This window comes from Eupeodes corollae, chromosome 3 (assembly GCF_945859685.1).
Source record: "Eupeodes corollae chromosome 3, idEupCoro1.1, whole genome shotgun sequence".
In the NCBI taxonomy this organism is placed as follows: domain Eukaryota; kingdom Metazoa; phylum Arthropoda; class Insecta; order Diptera; family Syrphidae; genus Eupeodes; species Eupeodes corollae.
The window spans coordinates 2,438,629-2,449,622 of NC_079149.1; the positions used below are offsets into that span (position 1 = coordinate 2,438,629).

Sequence of the window (10,994 nt, forward strand, 5' to 3'; positions counted from 1 at the left end):
TTTTGAAAGAAAAGCTAAAGCTAAATCTATATAGGAGGTAAACAACTTTTTCCTCCTCTTTCTCATTCATGCAACTATGCAATAATATTTTTAAAATCCGCCTAAACGCGTGGCGTGTTTTACTATGATACAGTGTCCGGTTATGACACCGATTATCGAGCTTATATGCGATCTGCTTCGAGATAGCAAGCACCTTGATAGCTTTAAATCTAGTGTAAGCATGTAGCGATTGGTATGCCAGTGTTAGCCAAACGTGGTAAAATGGGTTGTACTGTTCCATTTCTGGAGTTAGATCATCTGCCATACTATTTTTTGAAATGTCTATGGTCCGGTAACCAGCAAAGGTAAATATTAAATTGTTGTGTCATTGGAGATGATCAATAGTTATAGACTGTTAAAGATTTTGTAGAGACATATTTCAGATATCAGATGTTGATATCACGTTTTCTTTAAGCCAGGACAAGACTTTTCTCACCAAAAGTACCGCCTGGTACACGCTACAATGATGGGGAAAAAGTAGACTTGACTTAACAGTTATGGAGATTTTTCTTGACTAACTTTCCAGTCAACTTTCCAATCAAGTTGCCTTAATTGGAAGGCGAATTTTTGGCAGCTGGCCAATCAGATACTAGAAACTTGCCTTAATTTCAAGTCCCCAATGTCGCCTGCCCAATGTTATGATTGGTAACGTTCGTTAAAGGAAATTACATGTCAAAGTGAAGTGCTTTCATGAATTGGGAAATTGAAAAGGCTTTGTTTTTATATGGTAAGTGGAGCGATCGTTGATCGCGTGGTAGAGGGCATTGGATTTGAACGAAATTATCTAGGTTATTTAAGGGTCGAATATCTGTCAATCAAAAGAATATGATGACCACTAGAATTTTAATTGGAGTTGAATTCGATTGAGAGAATACTAGGTACAGTTTTAATGTACGTTCCTAACAACAGATATTTTCTTTCTTTTGATTAAACAAAATAACAAAAAGACTTCCAACTTTCTTTGTTGGTTATTTAGAATGTTAAGACGTTGTAGTGAAAAGTAGTGTTAATTCTTACATTTATGGGGAGAAAACTCAAACAAATGACAACTTCTTTTAATACTCTAGCTTTTTATTTAAATGTAATAAGAATCTATGTGGAGTAGGAATTTATTTCTTAAATTCTTAAACAGCTTTATAAAATAAACGTTAAGATCTTCATGCTTTTAAATGTAAATAGGTCCAATAATTAAAACGATTCAGTCATATCATTTTCCTATCATAGATTTATAGAGTGCTGAACCTTGACGAGCTAGTTGATCTGCTTTTTCGTTCCCAATGATTCCCTTGTGACCTTTTACATAGTTCTGAAAAAGCAAAACATAATTTTAGTTTGTATTTTTTCAATTCTATATTTAAAAAAGCCTTACCCATTTAATTTCAATGCTTTTATCTAGCAAGCCATCTAATATCACAAAATCTTCCTTGTTCTTTACCGGTTCACCACCTTTCAATGTCCAACCTTTTCTTTTCCAATTTTTCATCCAAGCCGTCACAGCATTGATAAGAAATTGAGAATCTGTGCTTAAGCATAGCTTTTTAATGCCAAAATCTTTAGCAATACGAATGGCGTAGATGGCAGCTTGAATTTCTCCAGCATTATTCGTAACTCTCCCGACAACTGGCTTTGCAGCATTTCTACAAAAAAGTAAACAATAACTCATGGAGAGTGAAAATAACATTTAAAGATTCTCCTCACAGAGCATGTCCTTCAGAAAAGTAAACACCGAAACCTGCAACGGCATTGGCTTTGCCATTATTTATGCAAGATCCGTCTGTGTAGACAATCACAAAACCCTCCGAGTCAATGGGAAATTCAAAATCCCCAATTTTCTTCAAACCTATCGGTTCCCAAATCTTCGATTCATGTGAGTACTTTTTCAAGATCTTTGAACTACTCGGTCCTGAACTAGATTCGATGGGGATTTTTCTTTTTAGAGGATTCTCTGGTATTCCTTCTACCTCGGCTGCAGCAGCAAGCTAAAAATGGATACAATATTTTTAAACATATAAATAAGTGCAAGGTAAAACATTGTTTAACGAACCAAAATATCTTCGTCATCTTCCTCCCATTCCACATCTTCTGGCCAACTTTCCTTGATTTCTGGAGCAACAGGTTGTGGTCTTGTTTCATCTTCACTTCCACTTTCCTCTGAAGTTGAGTCCCATTTTCGGTAGTTTGTGCTATCGTTTTTTTGCTTTAAAAGTTTCTTCATTTCAGTACTAAAGTCTTTCTTCTTCTTTGCTTTTCTGGGTAATGGAAGCGCATCTTCTTTAGGATTGTACGAGCCGCTTGATGAGGATGAAGCTGAAGGAACGCTTACCCCATGCGATTTAAGAAATGCTTCTGCCTCTTCTCTGGTCTTGAACTTTTTGTAAATTGGCTTGGAGTACACTTTCACTTTTTTTTCACATATGGCCCTTAGATAAATAAAATAAACATATGTAAATAATTTATATTGTTTATTGTCAACTGGCAAAGGGCTTACCACGTATCGAAGATTCCCACTTCCCAACCGGCCGCAACAGCATAAAATGGCATTGATTGTTGTAATTGATGGGAGCGAGTTAAAAAGGAAGAAGTTTTTATTGTTTTTCCAATGTTCGTTAATATTCTTAACATTGATAAATCCTAAGAAAGTGAAAATACTTTAATAATATTTTTCTGAATATAATTGTATTTTAAACAAACAAAAAACAAACATGCAGATGACAACAATTGATAAGAAATGTCAATGTCGAGTGTCACTGAAAGACTTGTTTGATTTTTTCTTGAAAGAAGGGCGTCCCATGAACAAAGTGCTATTTATAAACAGAACAACAACGGGCATTTAAAGTCATTTCATTTTTTCTTAATTTCTGTGAAGAAGTCTTTAGCTCTTACGAAAAAATAATAAAACATATTATTTGTTGATTAAATTTATTGCTCCTTTTGTTGTTGAGACTTTTAAATTATAATAGAAGCCAGGAATGTTATAAGAATGAATTTTTAACTTCTATAACTTGGTAGATAATTAAGTGGAATCTATTTTTTAAATACGAATCAACAACGGCTGCAAATTACATATTCCATTTGATCAGTCAAATTTTTAATACTTTTTACAATAAGACTTTTCAATAATTAATTAAATATTTGCTGGTTTTTCGGTGTGAAAAAATGACTTCACATAGCCCCATAAAAAGTAACCTACATAATGCGTCAAGTCAGATGAATGAGAGAGCAGTTTACAGGACTACTTCTGGATTTTCTGATTTTCCAATACATTTATATTTAAGTTACAACATTTTATTGCAACCAAATGTCATAGGTGTTTAGCTCATTTCGAAACAAATAGGGAACTATAATGTCCTCAGCTTGTGAAACAAATCAAACTGTAATGAAAGGTAAGATGATTCGGTAGTGCCCGTGGCATGATGGTTAGTGCGTTCGACTGTCATGTCAGAGGTCTTGGGTTCGATCCCTGCCTGTGCCACCTAAAGTTTTATTCACGGGTACTGCCTTTTGCGATGAATTGACAAATTCTCCAAGAGTAATTCTTGTCATGAAAAAGTGCTTCCTCAATTAGCCGTTCGGATTGGGAATATAAACTTTAGGTCCCCTCCATCCCTGAAATTACTCGCAAACAGGAATAGTTGAAAGTTGTAAGTCACTAGGCCCTGGTTCTCTACGGACTGTTGCGCCACCTAATTTATTTTTTAAGATGATTTGTGAGTGGCTTGGGGATTATTATTGAAGAAGCCATTTAACTATTCGTTGTTGATATTATTTTGACTGTTAAGCGGTCGAAGTGCTGTATGAGCTTTGTGAGGAGATTTATTTTGAACTTAAAAGAGTGGTTTTATATTGAAATTATTCATGATCGATTTCCAAACCTCACTGAATGGAAATGACAACACGGTTTGACATTGTCAACTGCCAAACTATCAACCATCATCAAAATATCTCTACCTTTTCGTGTTAAAAATATTAATTTCATGTTATTAATGTAAAAGCTATCATCTGCAGATATTAAAAATTCTTGTGTTAAATGGATACGAGTTTGCAGAAAATCGGAGTACAGACTTAAGTGCAGTTTCCAAACTGTCCACTTGAATCATACGAATTTAAGAATGTAAACATTTCTAAACTGACCCTCGTCGGTGACAGCTGAAAAAAGTGACAATTTAAGTTAAACTTTTCGCTTTGAAAAATAAGACTTGCAGAAAAGTTTTAAAATAAATACACAAATAACAAAATTCGAAACATGAGTTACCCAACTCCAAATTCACATCAGCCTGCGATACCTCCACCACCAGGAACATATCCTGATACGCCTACACCGACTCCATACGTCCCCACCGGGCCACAGACCACTTACACTCCAGCACCAGTCTATCCTGTTCCTGTCGGGACTCCTAGTCCCATCTATCCAGCTGCAAATATGTCTACGACCTTCAATCCTGCAGTTCCACCGCCGCCTATTGCAAACACAGTTCATAGATACTACGCTGCTCCTCCCTTACCACCGTACGATCCCCCCGCACCTGTACTGCCTCATAAGTCAGCGGGGCCCTACATGCACTACACTCCCCCACCGCCTCCAGCGAGCACTCCCTACGCCACCTATCCCCCTCAGCCACCACCTCCAGGTATGCCTGTCCCTGACTATCCTTCAAAACCGCCTCCACCGCCTCCTGTGACAAGTCACTCTCGCACTTGGTATGCTCCACGACACAATTTGACTTACAGAAATCCAGCCATTCGTCCCTCCACCCAACCGCCTCCGGCATCCCACGAGCATAGGCCCACCTATCGTCCAAGAAAACCTTTTTACCCCTCGAGCAGCAGCTACAGAGCTCCCTCAACTCGTCCACCAATGGACCGAGGTTCTTCGTACGAAGGACGCTCCTCCTCCAGCTCAAGCTACTCCAGTCACCATCAATCGGAGAAGGCCCCCAGAAAGCAGGAAACAGAAAGGGATCGGCTTCTAAAAAACTGGCGAAGCTATTTTTGTGAAACCTCCGAAGAGATTGCCAAGAAACTGGCCGAGTTGGAGGAGAACGAAGAGAAGGACGTGTGGATTCGTTCCTCTCCAGCAGACATCTACTATCGTCGCACGAATAATGGCAACGAAGTTGAGGGCACACCCCGCCTTGAAGCTCTCTGCAATCTCTTCGAAGAAGAACTCGTTCAGAGAGCCCAAAAAGCTAAGGCCAAGATGGAACCCTATGTTCCACCGCCACGCAAGCATCGTCGTCGACTATGCAAACACAAGTCGGAGGTGTGCTCATCCTCATCAGACTCTTCAGACGATGAATTCCAAGTCGAACAAGATTGCTGCATGGAGGAGCTATCGCGAAAAGTCCAACATCCCTACCGCCTGCATCCCGATTTGTGGCACAACGATCCCGGCGAAATGAACGACGGCCCTTTGTGTCGTTGTTCGGCCAAATCGCGACGGATCGGCATCCGGCATGGAATCTACCCCGGCGAGGTGGGAATCCCCAAGTGCATACCGAATTTGAACAACGCCAACAAACTCTACCACTACCGGATAACGGTTTCGCCGCCAACCAACTTTCTCACCAAAACTCCAACCATCATAAAACATGACGAACATGAGTTCCTCTTCGAGGGGTTCTCCCTTTTTTCACATTCGCCCATTGACGAGTTGCCCACTTGCAAGGTCATCCGATTCAACATTGAGTACACAATCTTGTACATTGCGGAGAAGATTCCCGAGAACTTCACAATCCAGGAACTTGAATTGTTTTGTAAGTTTATTCTTTGGTTATGCTTGATCCTTCAAATGGAAGTATGTTTTTATTTTCAGCTAAGTACCTCTTTCGTGAGCTCCTCGAGTTGGTTGACTTCAGTCTTCTTCCGAGTGTGAATGCCGAGTCGTCGTGTCCGGCTTTTCACTTCCTTCCCCGGTTTGTTAGAGATCTGGCCGACAATGGCAAAGAGGTTCTGGCCATGAGTGAGGTGCTCAAATATTTACTCGATAACTCTGGCCCTCTGGTGGATCCCGATCGCTTGTCGTCCATGTCTGACATTAGCCAGACTGACTGGCAGGACTATGTTGACTACATCAAGGGAATGGTCGTCACAAAGCCCGGACAGAAGCCGTGTTCCGTGAGAATCGATCAACTCGATAGGAACGTCCCAGACATTCCGGATTGCGTAGATAAGGACAATGAAAACATCATCCATCCGGCTATCGTCCACTTTGGCATCCGTCCACCGCAGCTCAGTTATGCCGGGAACCCTGAGTACCAGAAAGCCTGGAGGGAATATGTGAAGTTCCGTCATTTGATGGCCAACATGTCGAAGCCATCGTACAAGGACAAACGGAAGCTCGAGGATAAGGAAATACGTTTGCAGGAAATGCGTACCCAGGGCCGAATGAAGAGGAACATCACGGTTGCCATAAGCTCGAAGGGATTCTACAGAACTGGAATCATGTGCGATGTGATTCAACATGCCATGCTGATCCCCGTCCTCACAGGTCATCTGCGCTTCCATCAGGCCTTGAACCTCCTCGAAAAGAACATTGGCTACAAGTTTAAAAACAGGTAAGTTCTTGACTTGAGTCTCATGACCAAATGTCCTCAAGTAATTTTGATTTCTAGATATCTCCTGCAACTTGCATTGACTCATCCATCGTATAAGGAGAACTTTGGTACAAATCCGGATCATGCCAGGAACAGTCTGACCAACTGCGGCATTCGCCAGCCAGAGTACGGCGATCGAAAGATTCACTACATGAACACGCGGAAGCGAGGAATCAACACTCTGATCAACATCATGTCCAGGTTTGGAAAGGAATACGAAACCATGTCGAATATCACCCACAACGAGCGACTTGAGTTCCTTGGCGATGCCGTGGTGGAATTCCTCAGTTCCATTCACTTGTTCTTTATGTTTCCCGATCTGGAGGAGGGTGGTTTGGCAACCTATCGAGCGGCTATTGTCCAGAATCAGCATCTGGCAGTGCTGTCGAAGAAACTCCAGTTGGAAGAGTACATGCTGTATGCTCACGGTTCGGATTTGTGTCACGAGCTGGAACTGCGTCATGCAATGGCGAATTGCTTTGAGGCCCTCATGGGAGCTCTGCTGCTGGACGGTGGGATTTCCGTAGCCGACGGAGTGTTCATGAATGCCCTGTTCATGGGTGATGAGTCGTTGAGAGAGATCTGGAAGAACTTATCCGAGCACCCACTGCAGGAGCAGGAACCGCTCGGGGATCGACACTGCATACCTTCTTATCCAGTTCTACAGGAACTGACAAAGTTTGAGGATTCCATCGGCATCAAATTCAAGCACATTCGACTTCTGGCTCGGGCTTTCACCGACCGAAGTATTGGGTTTACGCATCTTACTCTCGGTTCCAATCAACGGCTTGAATTTCTTGGCGACACGGTCCTGCAATTGATTTGCTCCGAATATCTGTACCGCCATTTCCCAGAGCATCACGAAGGTCATTTGTCGCTGTTGCGTTCGTCTTTGGTCAATAACCGAACTCAGGCCGTTGTTTGCGATGATCTCGGCATGACCCAGTATGCGGTCTTCTCGAATCCCAAGGCGGATATGAAGACAAAGGATCGGGCTGATTTGCTGGAAGCATTCCTTGGGGCGTTGTACGTCGACAAAGGACTTATGTACTGCGAGCAGTTCTGCCATGTTTGTCTCTTCCCGCGGCTCCAGATGTTCATCATGAACCAGGATTGGAATGATCCCAAGTCGAAACTTCAACAATGCTGCCTCACCTTACGAACAATGGAAGGTGGCGAGCCAGACATTCCCATCTACAAAGTTGTCGAATCCATCGGTCCAACGAACACCCGTGTTTATACCGTGGCCGTGTACTTCAGGTCGAAGCGATTGGCCACAGCCACCGGTCACACCATTCAGCAGGCCGAAATGAATGCAGCCAAACAGGCACTGGAGAATTCTCGGGAGCTCTTCCCGCAACTCGATCACCAGAAGAGGGTCATTGCCAAGAGCATTAAGCGACAAACTGGGGACGTGAACTCCGACCTAGAGGACACATTCAAACAGCCTCCAAAGAAGTTTTTCACCGACGATCTGGATGAATCTCATCTGCCGAAGCAGTATCGATTGCGGGAGGACATCTCGTCGGATGAGCTTCCCGACGACGAAGATGATGAGCGCAATGCAGAATCAGACGTTAGTTCAAAGCCTAAGAAGAAGAAGAAAAAATCCCACTCACCAAAGAAGAAGCACAAAAAGAAGCGGAAACGCAGCAGCACGAAAAGGACGACGTCCTCTTGCAGTGATGGCAGTGGAAAGGAAGATAAATCGAAGGCTAAAAAAAGTCGACAAGCTAAACCTGCTGCTATCGACGATTCACTAAGTCCTCTGTCCGAAGATGATTTAGGAGACCATATCGCTTTGGATCCTGAACCTCCCACATCTGCGAACATCATAGAGATCACAGATGCAGTCAAGATCGCTGATCCAGAAAGAGACCAAACCGCGACTAATGATCTCAATGAGAAGAATCCCCAACAGAAGCCATTTTCAACCCTGGCTGACGTGGAGGACGTTTCTTCATCGTCGGAAATTGAATCTGGAGAAATTAGTACTTAAGGGTGACTCTTTGACCATAAGTTAAGTTATAAGTTATAAATAAACAATTTAATCCATTCCTTGAAGTCTACTTGTTCATCTTCCTCGGTCTTTAGCTAAATCCTTCTACTCAAAGTTTCCACTTGTGAGCACTGCATAATCATAGGCCTTCCTACTACGCTGTCTTGCGAGGGTAGACTCGAAGAGTTTGAGGACTGGAGGGGATCGTTTTCATGCGCTCTACGTGACCCACCCTTCTTAGGCGTTAAACTTTTCATCTTCAGAGATTCAAGACAGTTCCCATAGGAATCAACAAAATTGGCTAAGATAACTAAATAATTTTTTATTCCCGCTTCGTTAATTCAACGCAAAAATCACTTAAACAAAGAAAGCCGCCGATTGGAGGCAAACTTGCCGCCATTACTCAGCGCACTCTGAACGTCTTTAAGATCGGGTAATTTGGAAATATCTCCTCGTGCCGCCATCGATGGTGGAGTCGCTAAAAGTCTCTGAGCAACACGTTGAATATCTTCTGCGGTCACTTTTTCTACAAAAACAATTCACCTTCATTAATTTTTTCAGAAGTTTAAAACTTAGAAAAATCTTACCAATTTCAGTTATAAAATGTTCTGGTCGTTTCCGGTGTCCAGTGGCCAAAACTTGTCTGCCAACATCTTCAAAGACAACAGGTCTGGATTCAAGATTCATCAGCAACATAGATTGCAGTTGAATTTTCGCTCGACTCAGTTCCTCCTTTCCAGGTTCTGATTGCATGTTCACCAACTCGCGGGTAACAACTTCAACCATTTCGCGAACGTTGTTTGGTGGAGCACTGGCGTGTATACAAAATATTCCGGAATCACTGTAGGCGTGGTTGTAGGCGGTGGCACTAAACATCCAGTGATAACGATTGAGGACGTTTGTGTAGAGTCGGGAGTACATTCCTTTGCCTGGGCCGCCAGCGGAAAATGAACCACCTCCTCCCATCAGGATATTAAGAACACACATGGGCACAAAATCTTTGTCCTGATGTGAGCATCCCTCCAAGCCGATGACAATGTGAGACAATTCAGGCAGGCCTGCTGCAGCGTAGATGGGAATATCACATTCTTCTTTTCTTAATCCACCAGTGTACTGTGAAATGGATTTATCAACGGAGTCAGCTCCGTAGCCAGTGATCTTCTCTGTGTCCCAAATGGCCGGCTGAGTCACAAAGAACTTTTCAACGTTCCTCACCAGTTCATCGTGATCCACCTTGAGTAAGAAGGGGGAAGGTTTACAATTATAAACTGAAATCATACCCAAGAAAATGTATTTTTTCTTACCCCAACTCCTGCGATGACCATTCTCTCAGGAGCATGATGATACTTGAGGTAGTTTAAGATCACATTCCTATCAATCAGTTCCAAGTTTTTCGAGGGACAGAGTTTTGGAAGACCCAGAGTGTTCTCCCTGTAGGCGGCTGCATGTATCATGTCCATAAGAATGGTTTCCTGTTCGGGACGCATGCCAAGTGTCTCCAAATCAAACTGAATGGTTCGTCGAGCTATAGACACTTCTTCCTCTTCGAGCTTGGGACGTAGAGTCACATCGGCTAGAAGCCTAGTGACCGACTCTACGGCACGACTATCGATACTAGCAGCATAGATGAGAGTATCCCGCGAGCTCTGGCAATCGCAGATTCCTCCATTTTTCTCAAGTTCCTTCAAGATGGCATCTTTATTGGGGAAGTTGACTGTGGACTGTTGTTCCAAAAATAGAATTTAAACTTCACTACAACAAATCACTTTGAAAAAATTACATTGAAAGCTAATTTCTCGAGAAAGTGTGACACCCCACTGGGGTAGGCGACTTCATAACGTGGCCCTGAATCTATCACCAATCCCACGGTGCAGAACTGACCGAAGCGCTTCTCGGAAGCGACTCTCAGACCATTTGATAGAGTTGTCACCTGAGTTATGTTGTCGTCCTTGCTCGGCTTGGCATATTCGACTTCTGGTAAGTCGGACAGCGGTTTAGTGAGTGGTGGCAAGTTCGTCACGATCTTATCAGATGGTATGTTAACATTGTCCTTTGGTAGGGCAGATGTGCGGTATGGAGACGATGAGGTAAAGGTTCTGGAAATTCTGTGTCGGATTTCGTCAGTCGGGTAGAAGGTTAGTTTGAAGTATTTAGGTGATAAATTTAGTAAACTTACCCCCGCCAAGAGCTTTTGAGCTGATACAATCTTCCGAAATTCATTTTCGTTTATAATTTATTAGATAACAATGAAGATGTAGGCTTTGATCGATTTGTTTTTTTTTTTTAATTTATTGCAAAAACATGCCTCCTTCACCGACTAGAACCAAAATCGAAATTTTTCAGGTGATTTGTGAAATGACAGC

At 42.4% G+C, this 10,994-nt stretch overlaps 3 protein-coding genes across 3 annotated transcripts; 1 reads left to right on the forward strand and 2 right to left on the reverse strand.

The window, feature by feature from the left end:
* Window positions 1–1,089: 1,089 nt before the first annotated feature.
* On the reverse strand, window positions 1,090–2,747 carry LOC129950222 (uncharacterized). Its single transcript, XM_056062075.1, has 5 exons — window positions 2,528–2,747; window positions 2,084–2,459; window positions 1,738–2,018; window positions 1,409–1,676; window positions 1,090–1,345 (listed from the first exon to the last, which is right to left on the reverse strand). The coding sequence occupies exons 1-5, from the start codon at window positions 2,659–2,661 to the stop codon at window positions 1,247–1,249; spliced, it is 1,158 nt and encodes a 385-aa protein (XP_055918050.1). The 5' UTR covers window positions 2,662–2,747; the 3' UTR covers window positions 1,090–1,246.
* Window positions 2,748–4,271: 1,524 nt separating this feature from the next.
* Window positions 4,272–8,696, forward strand: LOC129949913 (ribonuclease 3). The gene is made up of 3 exons (XM_056061635.1): window positions 4,272–5,792; window positions 5,852–6,593; window positions 6,651–8,696. Exons 1-3 carry the CDS (start codon window positions 4,283–4,285, stop codon window positions 8,629–8,631), a joined length of 4,233 nt encoding a protein of 1,410 aa, XP_055917610.1. The 5' UTR covers window positions 4,272–4,282; the 3' UTR covers window positions 8,632–8,696.
* A 237-nt stretch (window positions 8,697–8,933) lies between these two features.
* Window positions 8,934–10,994, reverse strand: LOC129951736 (mitochondrial-processing peptidase subunit alpha). Its single transcript, XM_056064040.1, has 5 exons — window positions 10,808–10,994; window positions 10,412–10,736; window positions 9,936–10,352; window positions 9,219–9,864; window positions 8,934–9,157 (listed from the first exon to the last, which is right to left on the reverse strand). Exons 1-5 carry the CDS (start codon window positions 10,849–10,851, stop codon window positions 8,985–8,987), a joined length of 1,605 nt encoding a protein of 534 aa, XP_055920015.1. The 5' UTR covers window positions 10,852–10,994; the 3' UTR covers window positions 8,934–8,984.

Excerpts from the sequence above, each read along its gene's own strand:
- LOC129949913 (XM_056061635.1), top strand. The coding sequence starts at position 4,283 with ATGAGTTACCCAACTCCAAATTCACATCAGCCTGCGATACCTCCACCA. Across the intron at positions 5,793-5,851 it reads CCAGGAACTTGAATTGTTTT|CTAAGTACCTCTTTCGTGAG; the intron begins GTAAGTTTATTC and ends TTTTATTTTCAG. Across the intron at positions 6,594-6,650 it reads GGCTACAAGTTTAAAAACAG|ATATCTCCTGCAACTTGCAT; the intron begins GTAAGTTCTTGA and ends TTTGATTTCTAG.
- LOC129950222 (XM_056062075.1), bottom strand. The coding sequence starts at position 2,661 with ATGTTAAGAATATTAACGAACATTGGAAAAACAATAAAAACTTCTTCC. Across the intron at positions 2,460-2,527 it reads GTGGGAATCTTCGATACGTG|GGCCATATGTGAAAAAAAAG; the intron begins GTAAGCCCTTTG and ends TATTTATCTAAG. Across the intron at positions 1,677-1,737 it reads TTTTCTGAAGGACATGCTCT|AAATGCTGCAAAGCCAGTTG; the intron begins GTGAGGAGAATC and ends ACTTTTTTGTAG.
- LOC129951736 (XM_056064040.1), bottom strand. The coding sequence starts at position 10,851 with ATGAATTTCGGAAGATTGTATCAGCTCAAAAGCTCTTGGCGGGG. Across the intron at positions 10,737-10,807 it reads CTCAAAAGCTCTTGGCGGGG|AATTTCCAGAACCTTTACCT; the intron begins GTAAGTTTACTA and ends AATCCGACACAG. Across the intron at positions 9,158-9,218 it reads ACATTTTATAACTGAAATTG|AAAAAGTGACCGCAGAAGAT; the intron begins GTAAGATTTTTC and ends TTGTTTTTGTAG.